Genomic DNA, 27,336 nt, shown 5'->3' on the forward strand with positions numbered 1-27,336 from the left:
AGCGAGGGGACTCCAAGCTGCGCCCCTTCCTGCACAGCAAGAATGTGAACCCACAAAAGAGCCAGTTGGATCCCCCTCCGCCTGCTGCTCCTGGGCATTTTACTTAAGATAAGCTCTTGTTTACAGAAGCAAACTCGGAGGGTTATCAGTCTTTTCTGTCTATTCTTAAAAAAATAACTTCACAAAAATGTAGATAAGATCCCAGAATAACAATACAAGCTTTAATTGGGTGGTAAATCTATATTAAGCTTATCTTAAAGTGATTTTTTTTTAGGTGTATTTTTTTTTCAGAGACATATGCATTGTACGTTTTTATCCCTATACGACAGGTTTGGTGGAGAAGCTTGCTTTAGGTAAGATGTGAACTCCTCGTTTCTTAACCTACACATCAAAAAATACCCTCTATCAAAGGAAAAGGAATTTTTTCTTCAAAAGTCTAGACCAAAACAGACCAAAGCATCCTATCTTTCTGGGCAGTGCATGTTCTTTTGAGGACAGATACCTGCTTATACATGAGAGCAGAGAATCTGTCCTTGTAGTCGGAGCCCACTGGCTCCTGCTGATCGCTATCAGAGAGATCAGTAGGGAGTTATGGTGCTATATGATAATGTAATCAAATAAACCCCCCTGTAGGGAAACACACTAAAGAGGCTGACAGGGCAGGAGAAAGCTGTATGTGTCTCGAAAAGCAATTGATGTCTGATCATATTTGGAAGAGGTTACACTGCTAGATGGATTGGGAAGCTCAGCAGTAAAATATGTCCTCCCCTGCCAGGCTCTGCAAAGGAGGGAGGATTTTCTTGCCTCCAGTATTTCCTACTAGATCTGGAAACTGCAGAGTCTGCCCTGGGACTAAATAGCACCAAAGCTCATCAGAGTTCAAACAAACTTGTAAGGAGAACAATATTTAGCTGCCTTTTTTTTTCTGCCCTAATCACACAGCAGCATGTCTGGACTCTCAAAAAGTAATAAAAAAAAAAGCACCAACACAGCTCTGAAAGTGTGGTCTCCGAGGACAGGAGTACTTCACCTTCTGCCCAGCAGCCCGCGGTCGGCTGCTCTGTATACCGGTCGTACCTGATGTGCCTAAGAAGAGCCGAGGGTGCATCCCAGCCCAGGGCTTGCTGTGTGTCTGGACCGTGCATTTTGTATTAAAGCTAAAGAATGAGGCTGCCCGGATCTAACCTGAGTGGTGAGGCTAAATTCCTTACAGCAAAAAGAGCTGCGGAGATTATACCTATAAAGAGCAGCTGACCCCTCAGTCCTTGGAAATGCTGATGTCTTTCTTGTCATTTCTGCAGCTCTTAAGAGCATGGAGTGACATCTCCTCCATACATCCCAGTGCTTTTCGAGGTGAGCTCTGCTGCAGAACTACTCCTTCAGTAGCTGTAATCCCATCAGCTTTACCCTTTTCTGTCTTTTTCTTGTTGGCATTTTTTTGTTTCTGCCTGTGATTTCTTACTTGATTTGTCATCCTTTAGCCAGGGGAATATATCTTCATGAGTGTCTCCCCCCACTCCACCGCACTTCAGAAAACCAGCCCCAGTTTAGATGCCACATACTTTAGGACCACATATTTTAAAACACCAGCAAATGTAAATCCACTTTACCTGGATCCCCCAAAACATTTTGCAAACCACTAACACCGGCCTTCACCAGTGCTATTAGCCCTACTGCACTACTCCACATTCATACCGTGCTCCATACTTTATCTCAAATACTAATGAGACAAAGTCCCTTCACTCTGGGAATACTGATTTGGCATCATTTGGAAATGTCCATTTGTTATTTCCCTGAATTAAATGATTATGGTACACTTTATATCATTTCTGGTTCTCATGATTATTGTATCCATCTGTTATTTGTAGCTTGTCTATGCATTGATTTCCACAGATGCCCCCAGTTCAACCAGCCTTTGGGTACTATATCATAGTCATCAGAATCAAACGGAGGCAGTATTTTCTCTGCCTTGCACAAGGCAGTACAACCTAGTGATTAACTTGGATGAGCTCTGGAACAAAAAGAACATTGTGTTTCATCATCATAGCAATATGCCCAGCCTGATTAGCCTTGCCAGGGGTCAGGACTCCTTGGCCTCAATGCAAGCTTTCCAGGACCAGAGCTACTGCCTTTACACACAACTGCAATGTGGCCGCATCCCTGGAAGTGTTCAACGCCTGAGAGTCACCTTGGGTTTCTTTATGACATTGTCTAGAGCTACAGAGCTACTTTAAAGAGCCACAATCTCAGGTGACAGTAGCAGAGCTCTACCCACTCTTTGTGCTTCCAAGGCTATATTCTGCCCCACACCATAATCACGTACACTGGGCTGCCTGGGAGCCCTTTAAAGCTCTTGTCTTTCCATTTTGATTTTTCTTGACTTCTTTAAAGGATCAAGAGGAAGTATTGGGAGGAGGAGAGACAGAGGCTTTTGGCATTGCTGTCAGAGATTACCCATACCTGAGGTTTGCACATCCAGGTTTGTTCAAAACATGAGAATGGGAGAACTGGCTTGGCTCAGGGTTAGCTCATCCCCTGCAACACCTGAGGTGCAGTGTGCTGTATGGCTCCTATATACGCCAATGTACTGCCAAGTAAACTCTGCACGGGTACAGACAATGAAGGAGCACTCGGTTCAGTAAGTTGTTTGGTTAAGGACTGTTTAGTATAACAGAATAAACAAGTGTCTATTCCAACGTCCAAGTGGAAACCAGTGATGAGTAGCGTTCCTCAGCGGTCAGTACTGGGACCAGTACTGTTTAACATCTTTGTCGGTGACATGGACAGTAGGATTGAGTGCACCCTCAGCGAGTTTGCCGATGACACCGAGCTGTGTGGTGCGGTCGACACGCTGGAGGGAAGGGATGCCATCCAGAGGGACCTTGACAGGCTTAAGAGGTGGGCCTGTGCAAACCTCATGAAGTTCAGCCAGACCAAGTGCAAGGTCCTGCACCTGGGCCATGGGAATCCCAAGCACAAATACAGTTTGGGTGGAGAATGGATTGAGAGCAGCCCTGAGGAGAAGGACTTGGGGGTGCTGGTGGAAAAGAAGCTCAACGTGAGCCAGCAATGTGCGCTCACAGCACAGAAAGCCAACTGCATCCTGGGCTGCATCAACAGAAGCGTGGCCAGCAGGTCGAGGGAGGTGATTCTGCCCCTCTACTCGGCTCTGGTGAGACCCCACCTGGAGTACTGTGTCCAGCTCTGGGGTCCCCGGCACAGGAAAGACACGAACCTGTTGGAACGGGTCCAGAGGAGGGCCACAAAGATGATCAGAGGGCTGGAGCACCTCTGCTATGAGGACAGGCTGAGAGATTTGGGATTGTTCAGCCTGGAGAAGAGCAGGATCTGGGGAGACCTTACAGCAGCTTTTCAGTACCTAAGGGGGGCCTATAGGAGAGATGGGGAAGGATTAGCTATTAGGAAGAAATTCTTTACTGTGAGGGTGGTGTGACAGTGAGACAGGTTGCCCAGAGAAGCTGTGGATGCCCCATCCCTGGAAGTGTTCAAGGCCAGGTGGGACAGGACTTTGAGCAGCCTGGTCTAGTGGGAGGTGTCCCTGCCCATGGCAGGGGGGTTGGAACTAAATAATCTTTAAAATCCCTTCCAACCCAAACCATTCTATGATTATATGAATCTATAAGTAACAAGGAAAGTGATAAATTAAACCCACAGACACTCAGGAATTAACCTGAGTGATGGAGACGTTAACAGGGACCAGAACATGTTGATCACTAACTGATGGGCTGTAAAGCAATGACTTGGGCACAGCCTTGAAGAGTGTCAGCCTGAACTTTTTCACTGATAAGAAACATGGAATGTGATTATTATTAATATTATGGGATATTAAAAGTGACTTAAAAAACAATTATTATGGCCTGCTTAGGGAAAGGAGCAAAGGGAAGGATCAGAGTGGATCAGGGAGGCACAAGAGAAGAAAAATCGGAAAGGAGAGGGATAAAGGGAAGGCCTGAATGCAGGCAGGCTGCCGGACACTATGCTCATCTGACACAGTCCTGCGCCTGGTCCCTGTAATCTAGTCTATTTTCATATGAAATCCTTTATTAAGTTTTTTTTTCCCCTATGTTATGTCCCCCTCTGACCGAGGTGTGAGTGCTGAAAGGTCAAAGTGCCAGCAGCTGGAGAGACCAAGGTGTAAGCTGAAAGGTCTAAGTGTCAGCCACCAGAGAGACTTGGGTGTGTTTATATTTCCTGAGTGAATATACTCCTATGTCCGTATGTGTGCACGTGTAGTTCGCTAGCAAACTTCAGTCTGGAGTAGCAGGCAAATAGGAGAAGATTTGCATCTGGAAAGACTCAAGGTCTGAGTGAGTGGCTGGGTAAGGGGCCCAGGGTGCAGACGTGGCCTGAGAGCTTGTGCTGATATTTGAGGGACCTGTGAGTGTAAGCGTACGCATGAACCCACCGAGTGGGAGCACGTGTGTTTTCCCTAGTGAACCTCAATCCTGAACAACCAGAGGGGCAACAGGATTGTGCTCTCTGTACTTAACATTTATGTGAGTGGTGCAGGTAAAGGCAGGGCTCTTCTGGCACACCCAGGAAGGGGGAATCCTCAGGTCCTGATTGCCTGGATCTGGCACCCACAAACATCACATCCTTAACAAGACACACTGCACCAACTAAACAAAACCATCAACTGCTGGCCTCCAAAAAGCTCCGAACTTCTTTGTTTCTCAGCTTCCACAAACCTTTTACATTCAAGCAGGATGTCTATTTGGTACCAAGATAAAAAACTTGCAGCATAAGTAGGGTATACAGGGGCCTAAGAATGACATTAAATTAATTAGCAACAAAGGTAAATTTATCAGTTTGTCACCACCATCAATAAGTGTTTCCATGGTTGCATGCCGTAAGGCATAAAGAAGAGAAGACCTGGAAGGGTTATTTCATTTACTCTTACCTTCGATTGCCTGTTCTTTTCCTCCTTTCCAAGGCATTTGAACCTAAGCTTTGTGGTGTGTCTTTCTGTGAAGCTTTGTCCATTCCCCTGTGCATGGTTCCCTCCTGTGGGGTGCCCTTGTGGACCTGCACTTTTCTGAGGTTCAGCTACTGCTCCTCCCACCCATACAATATTTCCATTCATCCAGCATTCCTACCTCGTTTGGCTATTTTTCAGCCCATTATTAATACTCTGTGTATGTCACTTGTCCTTCTCATAGTTTGTGGTGTGTTAACACTGACTATATCAAACAGGACTACTAGCAGGTATTGCACAGGTGTGCAATAAAATGCTTTTAAACCTAAAAGCATTGAAAAGCAGCCAGGGAAGGGATGGTTGGGAACAGAGGGAATTCCCCACCTCTACCTTTTCATTTCTGGGTTTTAGTAAACCTTGTAGGCTTTCCAGGGAGCTGACATCAAGTTGTGGCTTAGGCTTAAATATGATATATTCACTCAAATTCTAGAAGAATCTTAAAAATGAATAAAAAAATCTCAGAGTGATAAGCATCATCAACTGGGTTTAATCATTTGCACTTGAATCACTACAATAATGTTAAGTTAAATAATTTTACTCTCTCTTATCACAGACTACCTTTTTCCTGGTCAGACCTTCCTGTTAGCCTACAGTCCACAGTACAGCAGCAACCCAGAAATCCTCAGACAGGACTAAATACCAAAACTGGCTTATGTCTTTGGCAGGTACTCAAAATAGGATTAAATACAGCAGTTAGCTTGCTTTCAGTTCTCGTGGTTCTTGCTATTGTCAGAGAAATTTAGTAGAGGGATATATCAGACTCAGGCTGGTTTTCATTACCTGGTCCTTTTTATTTTGCCTCTGCTGATAGGAGGTTGAAGCATAAACAGAAGCAGTGCTGTCTAGATGACTGTTTTCTGAAGGACATAAATAGCCTGAGAGCAGATCAAAATGCTACTTCATGGCTTGTTATTGTCTCCCCCACTAGATGCTAGCGAAGCTGGCGGAGCGGTGTGTGGCAGCACACCACATCTGCTCCAATACAAAGTCAGCAGGCATAGCTTTAGAACTTTACAGTAGTTTAAACTAATCCAGGAGGTATCTTCATTTGCACAGCACAAACCAGTTCTCATCCTGCTTTTTTTTACCTCTTTCAGTTTCCACAGGAGCAGGAGCTGTTCTCAGGACAGACAGGGAGTGAATTAGCAACTTCCTGCAAAGCAGTAGCAACTTCTTTTACAAAAAAAACCCCAAACTCTTCTACCTGTCTTTGCACGACCTCGTCCCCCTGTGCCCTGATTGTGCTTTATGCAACAGCAGAGATCTGAGAAAGCCGCAGGAGGGCTTCTCTTTCAGCTTCTAGGTGCTAAATTAAAGGAGCAAAACACATTTGCTCTCTAAGCAAGTATCTATAATTCAAATTAACATGCATGTGGATAAGAGAAATGGGTACTTTACTGTGAAGATACGCAGACTATTCTGAGCTCTGCATTTGTTAAGAGGAGCAGATATTTTGGGATGTTTCCCTTCTGGGACCATCTACATTAAGCTTGTGGAGCCTTTAACTTTCTCACAGAGAATTTTTTCAACAATGCCTTTTATCTCAACTTTCAATTTGAACCCCATATGACCCACAAGATTAAACCAGCTTTAGAAACTACCAGACATAAACAATGCACCCCAGAAATTTGATGGAGAGACTTAGAGAGTAGAGAAAAAGACCACACCAGCAAGAGTTTTCCTGTTTTCCTACACTGTACCCTAAGAGTTTAACCTAGAATGAATCATGGACTGCAACTTTCTATATGTCTCAAATACTTCACAAATTCCTTGCAGCCTCTAGCAGTTATTTTTTATCATTATTGACCAAGTCCATATTTGCACCAGCTCACTAAGGGAGGAGGAGTAATGTTCTGGTAGATCTCCCCAGAGCGAACCAGTCTAGCCATACTCCAAAAATTAAATTTCCTGCAATGGCTCTAAAATTGGACTTTAATAATTTTCTTTTATTTTTATCATTTTGGCATGTTTTGCCAATTTATTTCCCCCAGTTTTTGCTCATATGCTGGAAACAAAAGCAAGCAATGAGTGCATGGGGTTTTTTTCCCCCCATTGATATTAGTCTCACAGATATTTCTTTCCTCCCCATTTAAATATAATAAATGTAAAAAAAAATAAAAATGCAGCTCTTGAAAAATATTTAAATCATTTAAATTCAGTACAAGTACTGACAGTGATAATTAAATTCTGTTTTCATCTTCTGACTTGTCACAGATTAACTAAGTCAATGACCCACAAAATTAGCTTCTTATACTACTTCCAGGTGATCCACTGAACTGATCCTATCATAATGCAGAGGAAAGCAATTAAAGCAGGAGAAGGCCTTACAATCCCAGAAAGATTCAACTGGATACACATCTTTCTTTTAGCATACCCTCCATATGATCTCTCTGCTCGCTTGGGCTAATCAGTAAGAAATGAAGCCACTCAGAAAGTTTCTTTTGATGACAGGAGAAAATGATGTCTAGTTAAAATTCAGCCATGATCAAAGGCACAAGTGATACAAAAAACTGGAAGGGAACCTGGCACCAGATGGTAGAACGAGAGCACAAAGGGACAAAAGTAATAAATATGATTCTATATCCAGGAGGACATGTGTGAAATAACATTCACCGAAACCAAACCCTGCTATAAGAACACAATATTATTTAAATTCAATCATTAAAAAGATAGAACTGACATGAGGACCTTGTTATCATCCCAAAGGCTGCCTCTTATTACTCCCACATGTAAAGTAACAAAGCAGGATTACTGCTAGGGGTTACTGGTGATGCATTTTGCGGTTATAGTTCAAGATGAGGCCCAAAGGTGACTCTGCCTGACTCCCATAAAGCAAGAAAAATAATACAAATAAGTCAGTGAATCACAGAACTGAATATATAACAGCTACAAGGAAAAATAAGTGTGCTCAAAAAAAGATCTGTGCTGAGAACTAAAGGTCTTCCTTTTCTTCTGATCACAGATGGAGTATTAAAAATTAATGTAAGCTCTACCAGAAAAGAACTTGACAGTCCTATTTTGAGACTCATTTCACTTCATCTCTTTTCCCTGTCTCACAGAACATTAATGCCATAACATTCAAAAGAAGTCCTCTAGGACTCGCTTTGCGCATTCACAGAGGTGCTGGGAAGCATTTTGAAAAAGTGACTTTGAGTGCTTTAGTTTGTAGATGCCTGATGGGGGAAACACTTAACAGACCCCAGTTCCTTAAAGGCAGATCCTTGGCATTTTCCAGGCCCTCCAAGGCTGACGCTCTCCAGAAAACTGGGTGTTAAACTCGGACAACAAGGACCAGTAGCCATTTCGGATGATATTGACATGAGAGGTCTGAGGATTTCATCTTCAGTTTCAGAAATAAACCCCCAATTCAAATCAAGACTCAAGTCTCAAAAAGTCAGGAGAAATAGGCTGTTAAACCAGTTAAAACTGAATGTTTTCAAAAGTATTTAGGCACTTTGAAATTACACATCAGTATACTGAGAATCTACGTCCAACTAACTATTTGGGCCATGATAAGTTTTAAATGTCTTGAGATTTGTTTTCTATATCGTTTTATCATATCAATTTTAGTTCATTTTTTATTTTCTTATTTCATTCAAAGAATTTACAAGCCATCAGTGGAAACTAGAGAGTCCAAATATAAGACAACTGTAAGGTCCATTTTTTCCGGACAACCTTTAGAAGACATTACCTCTAGCCTGTGGCATTCAGGCGAGCTCAACTTGCCACGGTCAGACTGTCCTTTGTGGACAATTCAGCACATCTTCAAAGACCAGAGGTGCAGGATAGGGGTAGCAGAGGTGGAGAGACCAGGATGGAGACCATTCTTGGGATCATGCAGGATCCCACACAGCCAGCATATTCAGCAGCATGATACCCAGCCCCACAGAGGCATCATCACAAACAGCCTGCCTGCTCTATAGAGAGCAAGCTAACCTCAAGGCTGTTCTCCCAGCTTTATCAAAGTCTACATGGGCATGTAGACTACGTGGTCACACCAGACCCATGTGCAGCATCTCATCTTTCTGAGTTATTTGTAACAAAGTCATTAGTTCCTGGATTTAGATATCTATTTCAAACATAGTCTGTGTGGGGATCACTGGGTCAGGGCTGCCTCATGTAACTTGTTCCAGGATTCAGCTAGAGTCCCGCACAGCACCGCTACATGCCACTCTTCTGTCACCTTATTGTGCATCCAATGACATTAAAAGCATGAGTGTTTTCATTTCAGCAAAAGCATTAACAAATTGGAGGGGATTTGGAGAGTGGTAACAAATAAGATGAGGGCTTAGGCATTGATTCATCGTGAGAAATAATTTCAGCTACTGAATATGAGTTTTTCTTGGCCAAACAACGACTAATTGGATATTCAGGAGTTATCTACAAGCATTTCAAGTATGTAAGATGCTTCTGAAAATGTAGGTTGTATAGGACAGGCCAAGCCAAGCCACAGTTATGAAAGGTCAAGAGAGCAAAAATGGGGCAGTCGGGGAGGGTAAAAGAAAGGCTATAGGGTCCTAAATACCGGCCACAGGCTGAGCTCTGGGAGCAACACCAGCCATGGGCTGAACTCTGGGAAGAGCTCCATCAATTAGTAAAATATTTCTCCCTACTTTTCAAAAAGCCAATGTTTTGGATTAAAACCTCTGCCAGTGTAAATTCATCTGGTGCTACTGATATCATGATGTTGCTCTGGTTAAAGATCTGATACAGAACTGCGAAGTTTTGTACAGATGCAAGATATGCCATATCATCCACATATCAAAATAAACTCTATGTGAGAGGTTTCTCCTCCACTCCTTCAGCATACAAGGCTTCAGGAAAATAACCCTCAGCAGCTCAAAAGTTGTCATTAGTTGTCCTAGCCACACTATTAGCTACTGTGACAGTGGGCTCCCTATGACAACTGGGGATTTGTATTTTTCTAATTTCCCTCAACTGTTCATTTCACTTCCTCTACTCTTTTACTGAGATTAGGAAACAAAAAAGAACCCGTGTCTCATCAAAAGCATTAACTTTAAATATTAAATTTTGATTAGCCAGGGCCTTCCTTTAAACCATTGCTAAAGAGAACACCTTCGGAGCACAGCCATCCAGAGAAATACCTGCAAGAGCTGAATTTTTCCATTTTCCTACAGATTATTGTGCTAGGCACAGCTCTCAACAGCTTCTTCTTTCTCCTTGAAGTAAACTACATTGCACCAGGAAGCAAGTCCAACCTCCAGCTTTCCTCTGCGAGGAAGTCAGGATGTCAAGAAACCTTGCTAGCTCAGAGCAAGCCATTTACATACTCCCCCTTATGTTGGACCTGTTTAGCTTCAAGTTGCCAAGCAACAGCTACCCTCAAGACTCATCAAATCCATGCAGCAGCGGCATAGGAAATTACAAGGCAAAAGGTGCTGGGATCCATTTACCTGGGTTTTTTGCAGGTTCATTTCATGTACAATTGAAAGTCAAAAGGTGACTGACACTCTAAGGGCTGAACCTGAGGGCATCAGCATTGGAAGTAGAGGCTCTGAGCTGCCAGGGCAACAACAGACATTTAGCCATTGCAGAACTAGCCTGGAGAAAGCCACTGTGCATCCACGTTGGGTGGGTTCCATTTACAGCCAGCCTTTCCTTCCTGAGGCTTATTGGGACAACAGGTGGGAAATTTTCTTGAAGCTCCAAAATTAAGAACTTTAATTTTATGAGGAATTCATGCTGAACACCTTGATTCAGCCATAAATGGATATCTGGTTATTTTATCTGAACGTGAAAATGTGACAGTAGTCGTATTGCAACTCTCTGTGTGCCACTGACTGCAGAAATCGGTAGGCTGTAATCCCAAGGGACACAATAGATTGAGTAAGATTCTTGGTTTGATTCCTTTGCCTGCTTTCTTTGTTGACCACAAAAAAAAAGTGAGACACAAAGCTTTCTTTCTAGTTTATTTAATTTGCATGTTACAATCCTGCTCAGCTGCACAAAATTAAAAACTGAAAAGGCTGTCAGTGGAAAACTATTTAAAAAACAACAAAAAAAACCCACAGAAAAACCAAAACCACAGGGAAAAAATGTGACAATGCCGCCACAATAGCCTGAGGGAATGCAGGTCTCAAAGGTGTAGGCAGTTGTCAGAGGACTGGAGTGGAGCTTCCCTTATAGCCATACCATCTGCATTTTCAGTCTGTTATCATTTGAAGAAAAACTTATACCTTCCAGGTTACATTTCCATTCAGTGCCATTAATGTGTTTTGCTAGGATATACAAGAATACAATTATTTTATTTTTTTTTTAAATGTGATTAGTTCGGTGACTGGTCTTCTTAACTGAGCTGCTCTTGAAGGTCTTTTGGAAAGATTTCTGCAAATTCAGACTTGGACTCTACTGACGAAAACCTTCAAGTAAGGTCCTGGCTTACCTCTACCTGAAGGCAGTGAAGCCAGGATCTTACCCTTAACATATTTCCTCCTTCAGTTATGCCTCTGCCCACTAACAAAATGAGTGGGATGTAACACAAATATGGAATATAAGCAGCCCTCACAAGAGGAGCAGGAGCATCATCCTCCCCTTCGTAACAAGTGTCCTACCCACAAAACTTCAGCAGAGTCTGTACTGTTTCATAAACAGCAGCTCAAACTCTCGTTTGTACGGAGGGAGAGAAGGACCACTTTCTACCCAGCCTTCAGCCTGGCCAAAGCGACATTCTCCAAGAAGAGAGATCCCAGCCTGAGCTCTCACACCAAGACAAGCTCCATCTAGAAGCATATAAAGGGGAGCTGTGGCTTAAACACATGCAGCTGTGTTTTATGAGTAAAGGATGTCTGTCACTCCTTTTTACATGGTGATGGTTTGGAAGCGCCTCAGGATGACAGGAGGAACATCTTGTGCTTGTATCCTAAGAAGTTTTCTCCCAGAAATTCGGCTCCACTGTCAACTCTGAGGTATCCCCAGCTATCATGAGAAGCACATTTTTAAATGCCTGAGAAGCTTTGAGCAAAAGATCAGCAGAGAGATTCAGGATGAAAGTGTTTGTCTTCCCTTCCTAGGTACCTCCTAAACCCTGTTTCATGCAATTTGATCATTTCTTGGCTGTGTCATCTTCCATCTGTCTGTGCCTCAGGTCTCCTGAGAAAAGCAGTTCTAGTACTTCCCTGGCTTCCAGCAAGGTACTAAGAATACAAAGATAATGAAGTATTCAGACTACTGTGTGGGGAACCCAAAAGATATTTTAAATGCCTAAATCAGGCTTCATTAGCAATGACAACAATACGAGTCTGATGAGCTGAAAAGCTAGTTTTCAAGCTGAAAGCCAGTCTGAGCTGTGCACCTGTAAGGAGTGATCAGCTGTCATTTGTAAAACAAGGGTCACATATCACCAATCAACATTTTGTGTTACCGTGAATAAGGACAAATATGAAACAGAAGACCTAAAACACGCTTAAATATTCTCCTGCAGATGCGCCCACAAGCCCAATCTCTGGTCCCATGCCATGGAGCAAGGGCATTGAGTAATTTATTGGGTTTTGATACAACATTCTGAAAATGTGCCTCAGGGCTGGCGGCTGCAAGCAAAGAGAACAGAGTAGCTAGATATGTAAAGACAGGCATTATAAAAGTGAAAAGAAGGTGGTAATGAGTCTGCCACTTAAGGTCAAGCTCCACTGAAATACAATTATAGTGATAAGCCTTCGGTTGGAAAAAAAAAAAAGTTCACACTGAGAAAGTGAGTTAAGTAAAGCTACTCTAGGGTTCGGCGTGAAGAACAGGGGTATTCTTGGAAAGCATTTCAAGATTTCAATCCATTTGGTTTAGGAAAGGAAACTTGGAAACTTAAACACATGCTGGATAGTTCGCTCCATATTTTCTGATACAAACTTGTATACATCATATGCAAACAGCAGGATGCAGGAAAACGGATGAAACATGCACAACATAACTTAGATTATGCCCCAAAGGGGTTGGGTTTGGGTTTTGTTTGGGGAGTCTTTACAGTCCATAGTGAGCTGCTCAGCAAGTTGCACAAGCAATATGTGGTAGTAGATTGGACTCGGAAATGAAGATGCTTCAGTTGTGGTTTATAACATTTCTGAAGGCACCTGGTTAAAGAAGTGGTGTGAGTGGACTGGAATGATCTGTAGTTCTCAACACTCAAAAATACCTTTAACCATATGGACCCTATGACATTTAACATACATGCTTTACAAGATGTTTCATTTGCATAGAGAACGTATGAGAAGCCTGGCTGGGAGCAGCTCATGGCTCATGCATTGCTCACTCACAAAAAAGAGCAGAAGTACCTAGTTCGCATCATGCACCCTCCTGTCCCGGCAAGAAAAACCTGCTGGTAAAGGGAGAAGAGCCAGAGATGTGCAGAAATGGGACCAGTCATTTGCCCATGTCACATCCATAAGCCACAGGGAAAAGCAGCTCCAGCTCAGAGAAGGAGCTGGTTGCATTATATTGTGCCAGGTGACATTTTGCTCTCCTAAGCTTCTGGCACCAAAAGGTATTCATATATTTACAACCTTTCTTAAGGTCATCTCTGCTGTGTCTCCAGCTGAGCCATTAAATATTAATTGGACCTGCTTTCCAAAAATAAAAAGCAGAACCTCTAATTTACTTGTGTAATTAACACCTCCCACAAACCAGGTGTCCTCCTGAACCAGACCGAGCAAGCCATTTGTTGCTTGTTCGTTCTGCATGCACAAGTGCACATAATTATTTTGGGGAAAAAAAGCCTTAAATACAACAGAAAATATGCCCTCCAGGTGATGTAGTCAAACCTTCCCACTCACAGAGGGTAGTTCTCTTCAGTTTGAGTTATTGGGTTTTTTTAAGCATTTTACCTAGATGAATTTGAACATCTTGTCACAGGTCATTTTATTCAACAAGACGCAATGCTGCTAAATTTCTCAAAGAGCTCAAATTTTAACCCATAGTGGTAAAGAGCACGATTGCTCTCTGGTCACGTAAGAGCACTCGCATTAAAGAACTTTGGTTCCCAAATGCCTTACCATGTAGTAAGCCTAACATTGCAATTAGCTCTGAAACGTTACGTTCAGTACCACCATTACTCATGTTAAGACAAGGTAAATACATATTCAGCAGTCACTGAGCTGCACAGATTATTTGCAAAAGTTTATTAGGTCCTGATTTGCCCGGATGAATAACGTGCCCACTCTTCAGGGAGGCTAACAAATTTGTGGCATGACACGGAACCTGAGGTCCTCACTGCTCAGCTGCCATTTAAGCTCAGAGGCACATAAGCTTTCAGTGTCCCACAACCCAAAAAACCCCTGCTTTTGGTTTTGCACTTGGCCTGAAGCACATCCATCTTGTCAGGATTTAGCAGGCTGGGATCCAGCTCGTACCTAAACCTTTTGGGAATTTGTAGTCTAAGCACCTTGATTGCCTCAAACTCAGTCTGACTGTCAGTCTCTGAGCTTACCTGCAATATAGGTGCTAAGCAAAAAAAAAAAAAAAGTTGTTTCTATTTTCTTTGGAAGAGGTGACTCTGATAAATAAATGTCAGAGCACTCACCTAGGAAATGGAGCATGTAGACACCCTTCTTCTGTAAGGGCAGATTGAAAACTCCATCCTGGATCTCGACAGAAAATATCCAAATCGTCAGGCTCGGCAACGCTTTGGCAGACGTGTATTAAGAAACAAATATTGAAGTTTAATGTCGTCTCAGTGGCGTGGACTAATTCAAGGTTTGTTGTGCTGCAGCGTTTGTACTCTGACTGCCATTAGGATGAGGGGGGTCACCCAGGGAAGGTCCAGGCCTCCACTCTAGGCTCTGCAGCCAAAATAAAAGTTTGGAGAACGGGAGAGGAATTTCTTGCTGATTCAGATTGCAACCAGGAGCTTTTTGGATCCTGCTGCTACTGCTCTGAGGAAATGATGCTTCTCTCACATACTCTTTCAACAACTCACCATCATTTTTCCTAATCGGCCACAGGTGGGTGACAGCTCATTCTGCTCGGGAAATCATCTTACCAGGTAGTTCCTGCTGACCCCTGTGGCATTTCCAACTCCACAACACACCTGCCAGGTATTTGCCACTCCCTTGTCTCCTAGGAAAAGCCACTCCAGGCCATTGGGCAGGAAATCCAGATAAATTTTCCTGGAGGGCTACCTTTGATTTGGCAAGAATGCGTCAATGGCAAGATGCCATTTTTGTTATCACGCTTCAGCTTTTTTGGAAATCTTCTGATCTAAACTAAACCGTACTGTCAGGACTGTGTATCCGATGTTTGTTTTATCTAAAATGTCAGTAAAAGGGAATCCACAACCTTGACACCTCTGGTGAATGCTCCTATCGTGTAAGATATATGTTCTTACCTCCAGTATAGCAATAAATCCTTTGATCCTTTTTGCAGCATCCCCAAAAATGAGGGCAAAATGCGGTTTCCCCCTGCCTCCTCATGTCACTGAATAACTCAGAGCACGGTGAATGAAGCACCAAGTGAACGGGAGTTTTTCCTGCCTCAGGAAGCTGGGGGAATGAAACCCAGACCTCTCACCGAACGCTTCCTGCTCAGTTAGAAGAGCAGCACAAGCCCTTCGCTGGTGGGGAGAGGGTAGTGAGAAGAAGGGAGGAAGAAAAATTTACCTGCAGAACCGTCTGTCCATACTGAGCAGAGGAAGATGCCTTCTGGTAATGCTAAACCAGGCACTTAAACTTCATTGCAAATCAAGACCGAGAGGACTACAGCTGTCCTCGCCCTTCCTTAGTTTCTGCTGTCTTTATGTTTGGAGCATACTGTAGACTTTGGCTTCCTAATTCTCTATGGAAATTAAATCTAAAAGACGTTCTGGAACACCCAGCACAGGCTCAAAATATTTTTTTTTTTTTTTTTTTTTACTTTGCCCCCTTTCCTGCATCTAGACCTAAGTACCTCTAGACATGTTCAATGCATTGTGAGGCTGGTGACTGGTATTGTAAACTGTGTGCGTAAGAACACCCTCAGCTGGCACGAAAAAGCTCCATTAGTTAACTTAATAGCAGGTGTAGAGGTGTAGCAGTTTGACTATGTCCTGTATTATACCTTTAAAAGGTGGCTTATAGTCTAATAATTCTAGACGTTTATTACTGTAATAGCTCTAAAGCTTATTATTTTTTTTTCTCCTCTACTATTTTCTTCGTACTAAGATAGAAAAAATCAAGGTAAAGCTTTATTTCATTTGTATGTCTTAGAGGTGACAATTCAATACACTCAACTGTGTGTAATATATTCCTCTTTAAAGTGAGCACCATTTTGTTTCGGAAACCAAAGGTAAGCTAACAATTGTAGGTATCATTAAACTCATCTTTATTCAGGGATAAATGCTGTGGTCTGTCAAAACCTTTTGTCACAAAAATGACTAAAAATAACTGAAAAATTTAGCATCTCTCTCACCCCCCGCAGAGATATCTGGTCCTTATGTTGCAGCTGAAATGAAAGACTGAAGCATCATGTTTTGTAGTGGCACGGCGGAGGGGGGAGGCATGTGGAGGCAGACAGGAAGACAGTAAAACTGGAAAGATTCCATAGACAACTTTTTTTTTTTCTGAAATACTGTATTTACACAAAATTGGAGAGAGTACAAATACTTTACTAAGAAGACAAAACCATTATAGTACATTCATTTTAAACACAGGCAGAACTATAGATGCAAAACACAGAGGCCTAAGGTACTTGCATGGCAAAAAAAAAAAAAAAAAAAGCATCAGAAAGGCCTCAGAGATTAAAAGCAGGAAATAAGGAACATTGTATTTGTTACGCAGCATCACCTTTCCTTGACTTCAATGGGATTGCAATAAGGTGCTCTCCTTCTTCCTCATTTTGGACGGCAGGAAAAAACCTCTCAGTGTGCTGACCGCTCTACACTGATTTTACAAAACAGTTAAGTGCGTACTTAATTTTCAGCACGGGAATAGAGCCATTAACTTCAAAGGAAATTATATTTGTGCCTAATCACATGCTTATATGCTTAGTTTGACCAGGAAGAGCCTTCTCAATGCTTAATAGGTTCAAGTCCATTGTTACATAAAAAATAAGTGTTCTTTACTGTCTTCTTTCTTCTTTTTTCACGTAAAATATATTTTAGAATTGCTTTAATTTTCCCCCTATGTACTTGATTAGAAAATAGTAGTTTACTGAATGCCATAGAATACTTTGAATCATGTCTTATACAATCAAAGGCATATTGTTCAAAAATAATTCCCACATTTTCCCAAAGCCAGTTTAGATTTAAAAATAAATAAAAGAGAAAAATACATATAATAATAAATCAGCTTTGGGTTTCTGGGCATTTGGCAGCACGTCTGTTATAACATCTTTCAGACATCTCTTGGTATTGGTTAAAATCACCAGATCGATTGATCATTATAAAAGAAAAGATTGTACAATATTATTACAATCCACCAAATATAGCCAATGCATGAAATATTTTACACCTTATATATCCCTTAAAAAGAATTAATATATTTTAGCCTGTTCTTCAAAAACAGATAGCTTCGGAAGTAATATATCTTAAACACAGTGGTATCTGTCACTTCTACTCTCTAACTGATTTTTTTTTTTTTCTGAATAAAAGCTTGTTTGAATAGGACTACTAGCTCAGTGATGGAACTACAGTGCTATTTAACTAAATTCCATATATGTCTTCATTACTGTTGCTGCAATTATTGTAATCACATACCACTGAAGTGCTAAATATTAGTAACTCAGATATGTTGACTTTGGTTATGCTTAATAGAATACTGGCATATCAAATATATGTACCACTTCCTAAAGGCTATGTTACAATCATGATGCCTAGTAATAAATAATAACAATCTCAGATTCAAAGTGCTGACCCATATCACTCACTTGAGGCACCAATACAATTAATCGATCAATTAAAAGACTTATTTGTAATGTTTGAAACTAACAGAGCAGATCCAGGGCTGCCAAGTTACATGCGCAGCACAGAGGACTCTGAACATCTCCTTCCAACCTGGGGATTCCTGCGGTCCCAGAAGACGCTGGAATGTCACGTCTGATGTGGGACGCTCCAAAATATACCAAGTCTTCAGACGTGGAACATTAATAGCTCTCTAAGCTTCTCTAAAGCCTCCAAAGGCTCTCTTAAAACCCCTCAAGCCTACTCCATTTGCGCAGGGACAAGGCTTTGCCATGTATTGTACTTGGCTGCAGACCAGGGAAGAGCGTTTCCTGAAAGTCCACAATGAAATGCATCGCATTAACGCAGCTTTCACACCCTGGAGACACTGTCACCACTGTCAGCACAAGAGGGAAAAGGCAGCTTTCCAGCAGCAGCAAACGCCTGTCTCACTCGAAGGGGATGCGTTTCCTGTTGTTAGTTTGTTCTGTGCAAGCAGTAATCGTTTTCAGTGTCGAGAGAGCTGTTGTACCCCGATGATGGATACAGGTCCCTCTTAAGTATCCTATTGAGGATGTTGATCAGAACTTTTTTGTACTGTTGACGTAAAAGTGAGTAAACAAATGGATCTGATGCAGCCTTACTGTAGGTCAGGCACTTGCTTATAATTCCCCAGTAGTAATTTATGGTAACAAAAGGAAGGAGCTCTATCAACCTGTTAAACATTAAAGAGAGATGGAAACACTTGAGTGTTATATTCACACTGAGCCTGGTGCTAAATTCAAGCTTCATGAAACATTAATGTATCACTTATTTTCTTACAGCACACGGTCCCTGCAGGAGAAGGGCCCTGACTCCTTGGATTTGATAAAGGCAAAGGGAACTTTTCTAGCAAAGCCACTGGGAGACAACAATCGTTCCCTCTATAGAAAGAGAGAAAAAGTGTGGTTTCAATGTCCATGCTCCCAGGCATTGGAGATAAGAAAGTGCTGCAGTTTATTGCTCACTTTCTGAATTTAGAGAGTTGTGCTAGTAAGTGGACAAAATCTTGGCGACATAATTGACTCTCCCATGGCAAGCTTGAGATAGACACATGTGACTTGGGGCATCCAGGCTCACTCAACTCAGTTGCCTAAGTACAGCTGTCTAGTGACGCTTGAGACATTTGGGCATAACCCCCTGGGCTTCAGGGTGCTGCTCCTGGAAGTTGTGGGTCTCCTTCAGCTCCTGTGTCATATCTGCCAACCTATGTAGAGGTTTTGGATGCTATGCAGCATCTCAAATGACACCAGAAACCTGGTCTAGATCCACCCCCTCAGGTACAGAACAGTGAACCTGCATTCCGCCACTCCTGTGAATTATCACATATGCAAAGAGGATTCAGGTTAGACCGTTGTAGTATGAACAACACAGCAGTATCTCAGAGAGATTTGGGCAGCACCTGCAATCCTATAGTATGCTTAGGAGCACAACTGCATCTACTTACCCATGAAGGTTTCTGTGTACACTTGGCTGACTGCTACTTTGGCCAAAGAAAACAGGGAGACAACACTTTTATCATCATTATATGACCAGCCAGCTGTCTCCAGACCTGTGTCTCCCGGTCTGTGCTTCATGGATGATTAGTGGCCTCAGCACCTCAGTTGAGATGGGTGTATTAATCATGGGTGCAGAAACTGCAACTAAGTTAAGCAATTTTTCCACGGAAGTGAGAGCAAACCTTCAGACTATTCCAGCAAACGTCTGGCATATAGCTCATCTGCAGTGGGCAAACTCTCCAGGAAGGTGGAAAGAACAGGGTGAGAAGTTTTTATTATCTGTACATCTTTTGTGAAACCTTTGGCAGGAGCAAGAATATACTATTTTGTTATATTCATTCCAGAAAAAAAAAAAAAAAAAAAGTACCATGAAATAAAATAGCCCTTTTCTGTACCCTAAAACATCGCTGTTTGAAGATGTAAGATCAGAAGCTTTCTCAAGGCTTGAAGAACCTTTTGGCCACTTTCCAAAGTGCAGAGCTCCCAACTTGCAGGGCGTTGACTTTTGAAGCTGTTCCAGTCCCTCAGAAAAGCTGACTTACCACCGCTAGGACTGAACATTGCAACAAGTGGTTCAACTCTGACAGGAAAATTTCTCATTTGTATGCATAAAAGTGAAATAATTCCTATGGCAAGTGCATTTAAAAATCTGATGACTTCAGTTTGAAGCTGCTTGGAAAAAATTCCAGTAAGTTCAAAACAGAGAGCACACAAAGATACAAAATGTGAGGGACAAATAAATTTACCAGACACAAAGTGTGAGAAATAAATAAATGTACAATAAATGACACCTGCTGCATGGTTGCTTAGGTTTATCCCACCCTGTATATTGTCCTAATACAAGAAATATACATTTGATATTTACACGATTGATGTTTTTACAAAGACACTAAATAAGAAGAGTAAGATATCTTTCAGTCATGAAAACAGACACATTACTATGTGTTCCTTTAATGTATTATGGGCCCAAGCATAATTGCACTGAAGCCAACAGAAGAAAAATTACACAGATTTTAATAAGATAATGGGCCTGGCCGAATCAAGTCAGCCTTAGAAATACCCATCTGAATGCATCTTAGTACCATTTTCTTCTTTTCAGTGCTGTTACAGAAAAGATGAAATTCATCTTTTGGCTCTTAGTGAACAGACGAATATATTGCTAATGATCATAATCTCATTCACATTTCTGAAATGAGGAGCAAATACTGAGCTCACAACACAAACTGAGTCACCGGGCCAAAGAGCAGGAAAACAGAGGAGGAGATCTCTCACATTGCTTCCATAGAGATGATTTTAGTGCCACCCCTCTGAAAAACAGAGGGGGTGGCACTAAATGGGGGAAAAATGGAGAAATGGGCACAGCAGCAAGTCCTCCAACATCTTCACCACCATCACCTTTTATCTAGTGCTGCCTGGACACTGTCTTGCCATTGGGACAAAGAGCCTTTGAGGATGTCCTCCCCAGATACTTCCCATCTTGCTGTCACTGAACCACCTCGGGTGTTTGTGACTGAGACAGCAGCTGTACCTTGACACACACACTTATACAAACCAACCCTCAGTCTTCTCTCTAGTGACACATGAGGCACCAGTTTGTCAGACCTAGAAAATGCACCATCTCACATTTGCCAAATGCAAGGTCTGAAAAAGGAAGTCACTTTTATTTTAGAAGTTTATGAGAAATACCTTCACCCTGAAAAATGTGGCAATGCTGGAATTTGCTGAGCTTGGTAATGTTCGGATGGAAAGAAGATGGTAAAACCACTTTGCTCAATATAATTATATCCTGCTTATGGCAAAAGTGAACAGAAAATGACTCAGAATGTACTGAACAGTGATCAATTAATCTTTTAACTCTGTGATGTAATGTTAATGTTTATAATAATCCTTTCAACTGCAGAAAAAAAAAAATGCAGTTATCTAGGCAATCAGTTAGGAATCCCTTTCAACATATAAATGGGAACTGAAAGAAATGTCATCCTAAAGGTTAAAAAACATTGCCATTTTGTGCACTGGCCTCAATCTGTCCCCCTACCCATGTAAGAAAAGGGCAATTACAGTGATCGTGAGTGGCCTCTATATATGTGACTGTGTAAGATCAGTGCTCTAAAGCTGGCCAGTTTCTGTAAACTGGTGTAGCTGCAGACCCTGGCGGCTTGGCAGCAACCTTGAGGAAGCCCTCACCAGGGTGGTTTTACAAAGATTAGTAAACCTTCCTGGACGGGAGTCAGTTCTCTTCAAGTATGTCTTGAACACACTGTGAAGTGGGAGACATTTTAAAAAAATCACTAGTGAAAGATGTAGCCTGTTTCAGTTTAGAGATGAAAGGGTGAATCCTGAGGTGCTACAATTCAGTAGAGTTACGCTGGCTTCCAGCTCACTGATTTATGCAAGACTTAAAAGTAATAACCATATGCTGTATAAAGACTATGCAAGTACGGAATGAGAATGATACATGACTATTTTAAAAAGTGCAAACCACCTGGCTGGATGACAATGATTCTGACCAGTTAAGGAACACAGTGTTGCCTATACATTTTATTATTGCTTTTCCTGGGAGATAACTCTCACACCTCATCACAAGGCCATGCTGCCCCATTAGCAATATATTTACAGACATTAATGTTTCCGGACACAAAGCTTATCTGACAAATTATCGGCCTGGATAAGTTTAAATTATCTCGCCTCAGCTTCCAATAGCAGCAAGTTTGGCCTTATGCCTTTAAAAAAAAAGCACCTGTCTGCTTTCCTCCCTGTCGCTCAGCTTGTGCTAATAAGGAAGGGTGGCAAGTCTTTTAAACCGCTTTCATCTCCCACTGGCATGTAGGTAATTCCTGGTACTCGTCCTAAAAGCTTCTTGCTCTTGGCAAGAGGCTCCCAGACCTGGCTGCAACGAGGAAAGGAGAGACAGAGGCTGCCAAGGCTTCGCCCAGCAGGCTGGGTGTGCAGGCAGGCTTGGCCCTGGGTCTCCATCGGGCTCTGGCACCCCAAAATTAGCTCTAGTCCCTGCCGGGCACCTGCACATCAGAGAGCATAAAGGTCCCAGAAAGTTCCCCGCCCCAAGAGGCAATACTAACCTGGTGATAATGTAAGGACCAAAACAGATCACGAATGACCCTATAAAAATACTGATTTTCTTGGTAGCCCGCTGCCTCCTTCGTTTCTGCTCATTAAGACAGCGCTGCTTCACACTGCAAAGGGAAAAGAGCAGTTGGTGGGTTAAGGCAAGAAGTGAGGAGGCAAGATGTGAGACCAGGGGAGAGGGGAAGGACTCGCTCCCGGCTGGAGAGACCCTGCCCCGTGGGAGGGGAGGGCAGGGCAGCCCCTGTGCCAGCCCGGGAGGGAGGGTGGCAGCCCCCCGGGGAGGGGAGGGCAGCCCCAGCCCCACCGAGCTTGGGGACGATCGCACTCACCAAAGCAGTGGCTCCCTGTTAAAGGGAGCCCAGGCAAGTTGGAGAGCACCCGTCGAGTGGGACTAGCATTTAAACAAAGCAGGCTACAAATGCACAAGCCACCTGCTTTTGGCACTATAAGCAGCGTCTGAAACTAGGGTTTGCCATGTGGCCAGGGCAGGCAGGGGTGCAGGAAAGGGTGCTGGGGAGCCAGGACATCCTCTCCACCTCTGAGGTACCTATCGCAAGTGCCCCGGGACTGCGAATACGAACACGCACGCATTACCTGGGGTGGATATCCACCAGCAAAACCAGAGTCTGCATGGTAATAATGTCTATCCGCTTGCAATGGAACCGGGCAACTTTCAACACCTTTAAATAGGTGAAACACAAGATCACCAGTGACAGCATGAAACTGGTGGAGTGAAAGACGATGGTGAACACTGTAAACCTTCTCCGCTCCGTCTCTTCCTTCAGGTGCAAGGTGCAAGAGGCATAAACGCTGCTGTAATCTACCCACGAGTAAAACAAGGATACCAAGGGGAACGTGAGGGAGTGGAGCCACGAGTAGCCCATCAGTATCACAGCGTCCTTATACCGCATCTTGCTGGTGTAGCTCAAGGGGAACACCACGGCAATCCATTTGTCGATGCTGAGTGCTGCCATGCTCAGCATCGTGTTGGAAGTCAGGAAAGTTTCCAGGAAACCCACCGCTTTGCAGACGCAGCCCCCGAGGGGCTGCTGGTTCCTCAGGATCCCCAGCAGGGTAAAAGGCATGTTCAGGACGGTGAGGAGCAGGTTGCAAAAGGACAAGTTCACCAGGAAAACCCCGGCGACCTGCTTGCGGATCTCCGTACTGTAGACGAAGCATAGCAGCACCAGGAGGTTGGAGAGCAGAGAGACAACCAGCACCAGCACGAGGAGCAACGCCAGCAGCACGCCTGCCAAGTCCATCTCTCAGCGGGTCGCCTGGAGCGGGCCAGGGCAGGAGGAAGGGGGCATCCGAGCCGGCACCGCAGCCTCGCCTGCCGCCGCCCGCGGCCGCCCGCGCATGTTGCCGGCGGCGCGGGCCGGGGCGCAGGGGCCGGGGGAGCGGGGAGCGGGGAGCGGGGAGCAGGGCCGGGGGCAGCGGGGTGTGGGGAGAGGAGCAGGAGCGCAGGGAGCAGAGCCGAAGGGGCAGAGAGAGGGGCGAGGGGAGCGGGGCTGGGCGGCCGGCCGGGGTAGGGGGGAGAGGACCCGCGGGGGAGCGGGGCTGGTGTTCCCTGATAGCGGTGGGCAGCGGGGGAGCGGGAGGAGTGGGGCCGGAGCCGAGGCTAGCGGGGAGGTACACACGAGGTAGGGAGGGAGGTCGGGGCACCCGAGGACCGAAGCCGGCGGCAGCGGGGAGCGGGGCTAGGGGTAGCGGGGAGCCGGGGGAGGAGAGTCCCGGGGACGGGGTAACGGGGACGGGGGAAGCGGGGAGCCGGGGGTAGAAGGTCCTGGGGCCGGGGTAGCGGGGCTTGGGGTAGCGGGGAGCCGGGGACAGAGGGTCCCGGGGCCGGGGGAGCGGGTCCGGGGTCAGCGGGGAGCCGGGTCCGGAGCGGCGGGGGCGCGGTGCCCGCTGCGCGCTGTCCGCGGTGCTGAAGCGGGCGCTGCCCCGACGGCCGCGCCGCCCCGGCTTCAGGCCGGGCTCGGCGGTTCCCCCCGCGCCGGCGCCCTCTCCATGTCCCGCCGCGGCTCCCCGCTCCGCCGGGCGCACGGCCTCCGTCAGGCACTGAGCATCTTCCCCCGGTGCCCAGCCCCTGAAATACTCCAGCCGCGGAGCCTCCCGCGGCGACTCATGCGCAGACGAGCGGCTGCGAGGCACAGGCTCAGCCAGGGATCGCGGAGTCGGTCTGATCCACTCCCGGACCGCAGGAGAGAGCAACAGGAAGCCCAACTTTCCGCTAATGCGCAGCTCAGGAAGGATCAGACCCGCCGACGGGTTGCTGGTAGTTTAATCCTTGGGCTGTGGTCAGGCACACCCTGAGTGCACTGGCTGCATCCAGCACTTCTGGAGGCCAGTGAAAAGCTAGCCTCTGTGCCCCTTGGAAGGTTTTCCCACAGACACACACCACCTGAGGGATTACTTGCCTTTTTCCCCTCCTTTTATTTCATAGTGCCTAGAGGAGCTGGGGTTGCCCTCTGGGTATTCACACTGTCCCCATCGGCCATCAATGAGGAATGTTGCTTGGTTAGAGACTTCACTTTGGCCACTTGAACTCACACTTTTAAAGCCACAGCTGGGTGACCAAGTGCCCACGTTAGGGTGGTGCCAGCACATTCTGTGAAAGACTAAAGTCTCTCTCTTGCTGTTTCTCATTTACACTGTTAGCACGACAGTACAATGGTAAGAAAGGTTCTTTCAGTTATCTTGTTGTGGCAAAAGACAGACATGAATGTGGTCTACCTTGACTTAAGCAAGGCGTTTGACACAGTCTCCCACAGCATCCTCATAGGGAAGCTTAGGAAAAGTGGGCTTGATGAATGGACAGTAAGGTGGATCAATAACTGGTTGAAAGACAGAGCTCAGAGGGTAGTGATTAGGGGCACAGAGTCTAGTTGGAGGTCAGTGACGAGTGGTGTTCCTCAGGGGTCAGTACTGGGTTCAGTCCTCTTCTATATATTCTTCAATGACCTGGATGAGGGGATAGAGTGCACCCTCAGCAAGTTTGCTGATGACACAAAGCTGGGTGGGGTGGCTGACACACCAGAAGGCTGTGCCGCCATACAGAGAGACCTGGACAGGCTGGAGATTTGGGCAAAGAGGAACCTTATGAAATTCAATAAGGGCAAGTGTAGGGTGCTGCACCTGGGGAGGAATAACCCCATGCACCAGTACAGGTTGGGGGCTGACCTGCTGGAGAGCAGCTCAGCTGAAAGAGACCTGGGAGTCCTGGTGGACAACAGGATGACCATGAGTCAGCAATGTGCCCTCATGGCCAAAAAGGCCAATGGCATCCTGGGGTGCATCAAGAAGGGTGTCGCCAGCAGGTTGAGGGAGGTCATCCTCCCCCTCTACTCTGCCTTGGTGAGGCCGCACCTGGAGTACTGTGTCCAGTTCTGGGCTCCCCGGCTCAAGAAGGACACGGAACTGCTGGAGAGGGTGCAGCAGACAGCTACCAAGATGATTAGGGGACTGGAACACCTCTCTTATGAAGAAAGGCTGAGGGATTTGGGTCTCTTCAGTCTGGAAAAAAGACAGATGAGGGGGGGATCTTATCAACACTTATACATACTTAAAGGGTGGGTGTCAGGAGGATGGGGCCAGACTCTTTTAGTGGTGCCCGGGGACAGGACAAGAGGTAATGGGCACAAACTTGAGCATAGAAAGTTCCACCTAAACACGAGCAGGAACTTCTTTACTTTGAAGGTGGCAGAGCACTGGAACGGGCTGCCCAGAGAGGTGGTGGAGTCTCAGTCTCTGGAGACATTCAAAACCTGCCTGGACGCGTTCCTGTGCAACCTGCTCTAGGTGACCCTGCTCTGGCAGAGGGGTTTGACTAGATGATCTCCAGAGGTCCCTTCCAACCCTATGATTCTATGATTCTATGAAAGAGGCCAGAAATTCTCCCTCTGCACCTATCAGGAAAGTGAATCACACAGCTAATTCCCAAAGATGCCATCAATATTTGTCTTAGATTAAAAAAATAATAAATAAAAGAAAAGAAAAAAAGAGGGAGTAAGTTTTGGTGCATCAAAACACTGGTACAGAACAAAGCTGCCATATCTAATCACTGTCACATTTTACAGTTGATCGCCAGAACTGACACGAAGAAAAAGGAGAAGAAAAGGTAGCTTTCCCACTATCCAAAATGACTATTAATATCCTAAGGAAATGCTGTACTGTGTATATTGTCCCTACAATATATAGCCTTGTCACGCAAGTGTGACCACTGTGTGAATAATGGCACATAAAACTGCTTGAGAGAGCCTGAAGGCAACGGTTTGGGTTTTTTTTTCCAACAGCAGTTATAAGTTTTGGATCAGGCCCCAGTTGAAAAGCTTGCTATGGTAAGTTATATGTCTTAAGGAAAGAGCAAAGCAACAAGACATGAGATGTGTTATTTGGAAGAGAACCAGTTTTGTATTATTCCTCAGGATGGAAAGAAAATTAATGTTTTATTTGATCTGAATGCTGTCACTTCCAAAGTTAAAAAAGAGCAGATACATTTGACAGAGCTTATGCTTGACAAACAAAAATCCAATCTATATCTGTGTAAGCGGTTGAGAAAAAAACCTCTATAAAAGCATGACAATACCAGTTATCTCAGAGTTCAGCTGTTGTATTTCCATCATCAGGGAACCAACATTGCAGAGCCAAACACTGCACAGAGGTTTGGGAAGAACAGAACCATTGTGGGAGAAGCTGTCTGTATCCATGCAGAGCAGAGGTTCTACAATTATTCCCTCTCTCACAGCAGCAATTCTTAAGGTTCCTACTACTCAGAACCCATCTTTGACTTACTTTTCATTTAATAGTATCACAAGGTTATGGAGCTTTTATGTTAACCATCTGGGATTAGAGGCTGTCTG

The 27,336-nt window shown here is 44.5% G+C and overlaps 1 protein-coding gene across 2 annotated transcripts; it reads right to left on the reverse strand.

Annotated features, from left to right (window-relative positions):
• Positions 1-16,419: 16,419 nt before the first annotated feature.
• GPR78 (G protein-coupled receptor 78) lies at positions 16,420-23,748 on the reverse strand. 2 transcript variants are annotated; one of them, XM_063336768.1, is made up of 3 exons: positions 23,069-23,748; positions 22,468-22,581; positions 16,420-18,567 (listed from the first exon to the last, which is right to left on the reverse strand). In XM_063336768.1, exons 1-3 carry the CDS (start codon positions 23,734-23,736, stop codon positions 18,330-18,332), a joined length of 1,020 nt encoding a protein of 339 aa, XP_063192838.1. In that variant the 5' UTR covers positions 23,737-23,748; the 3' UTR covers positions 16,420-18,329. The 2 variants fall into 2 exon arrangements, with proteins under 2 accessions (XP_063192838.1, XP_063192837.1); XM_063336767.1 differs by having other exon boundaries at positions 18,429-22,581.
• Between the last annotated feature and the right edge of the window lie 3,588 nt (positions 23,749-27,336).

The sequence above is a fragment of the Chroicocephalus ridibundus genome, chromosome 5, assembly GCF_963924245.1.
Source record: "Chroicocephalus ridibundus chromosome 5, bChrRid1.1, whole genome shotgun sequence".
Taxonomy (NCBI): Eukaryota; Metazoa; Chordata; class Aves; order Charadriiformes; family Laridae; genus Chroicocephalus; species Chroicocephalus ridibundus.

Bases quoted from the DNA above. Each gene is read 5' to 3' on its own strand.
- GPR78 (XM_063336767.1), bottom strand. From the start codon at position 23,736: ATGGACTTGGCAGGCGTGCTGCTGGCGTTGCTCCTCGTGCTGGTGCTG. The intron at 22,582-23,068 runs GTAATGCGTGCG...TTCCCTTTGCAG, and splicing joins CTGGTGGATATCCACCCCAG to TGTGAAGCAGCGCTGTCTTA.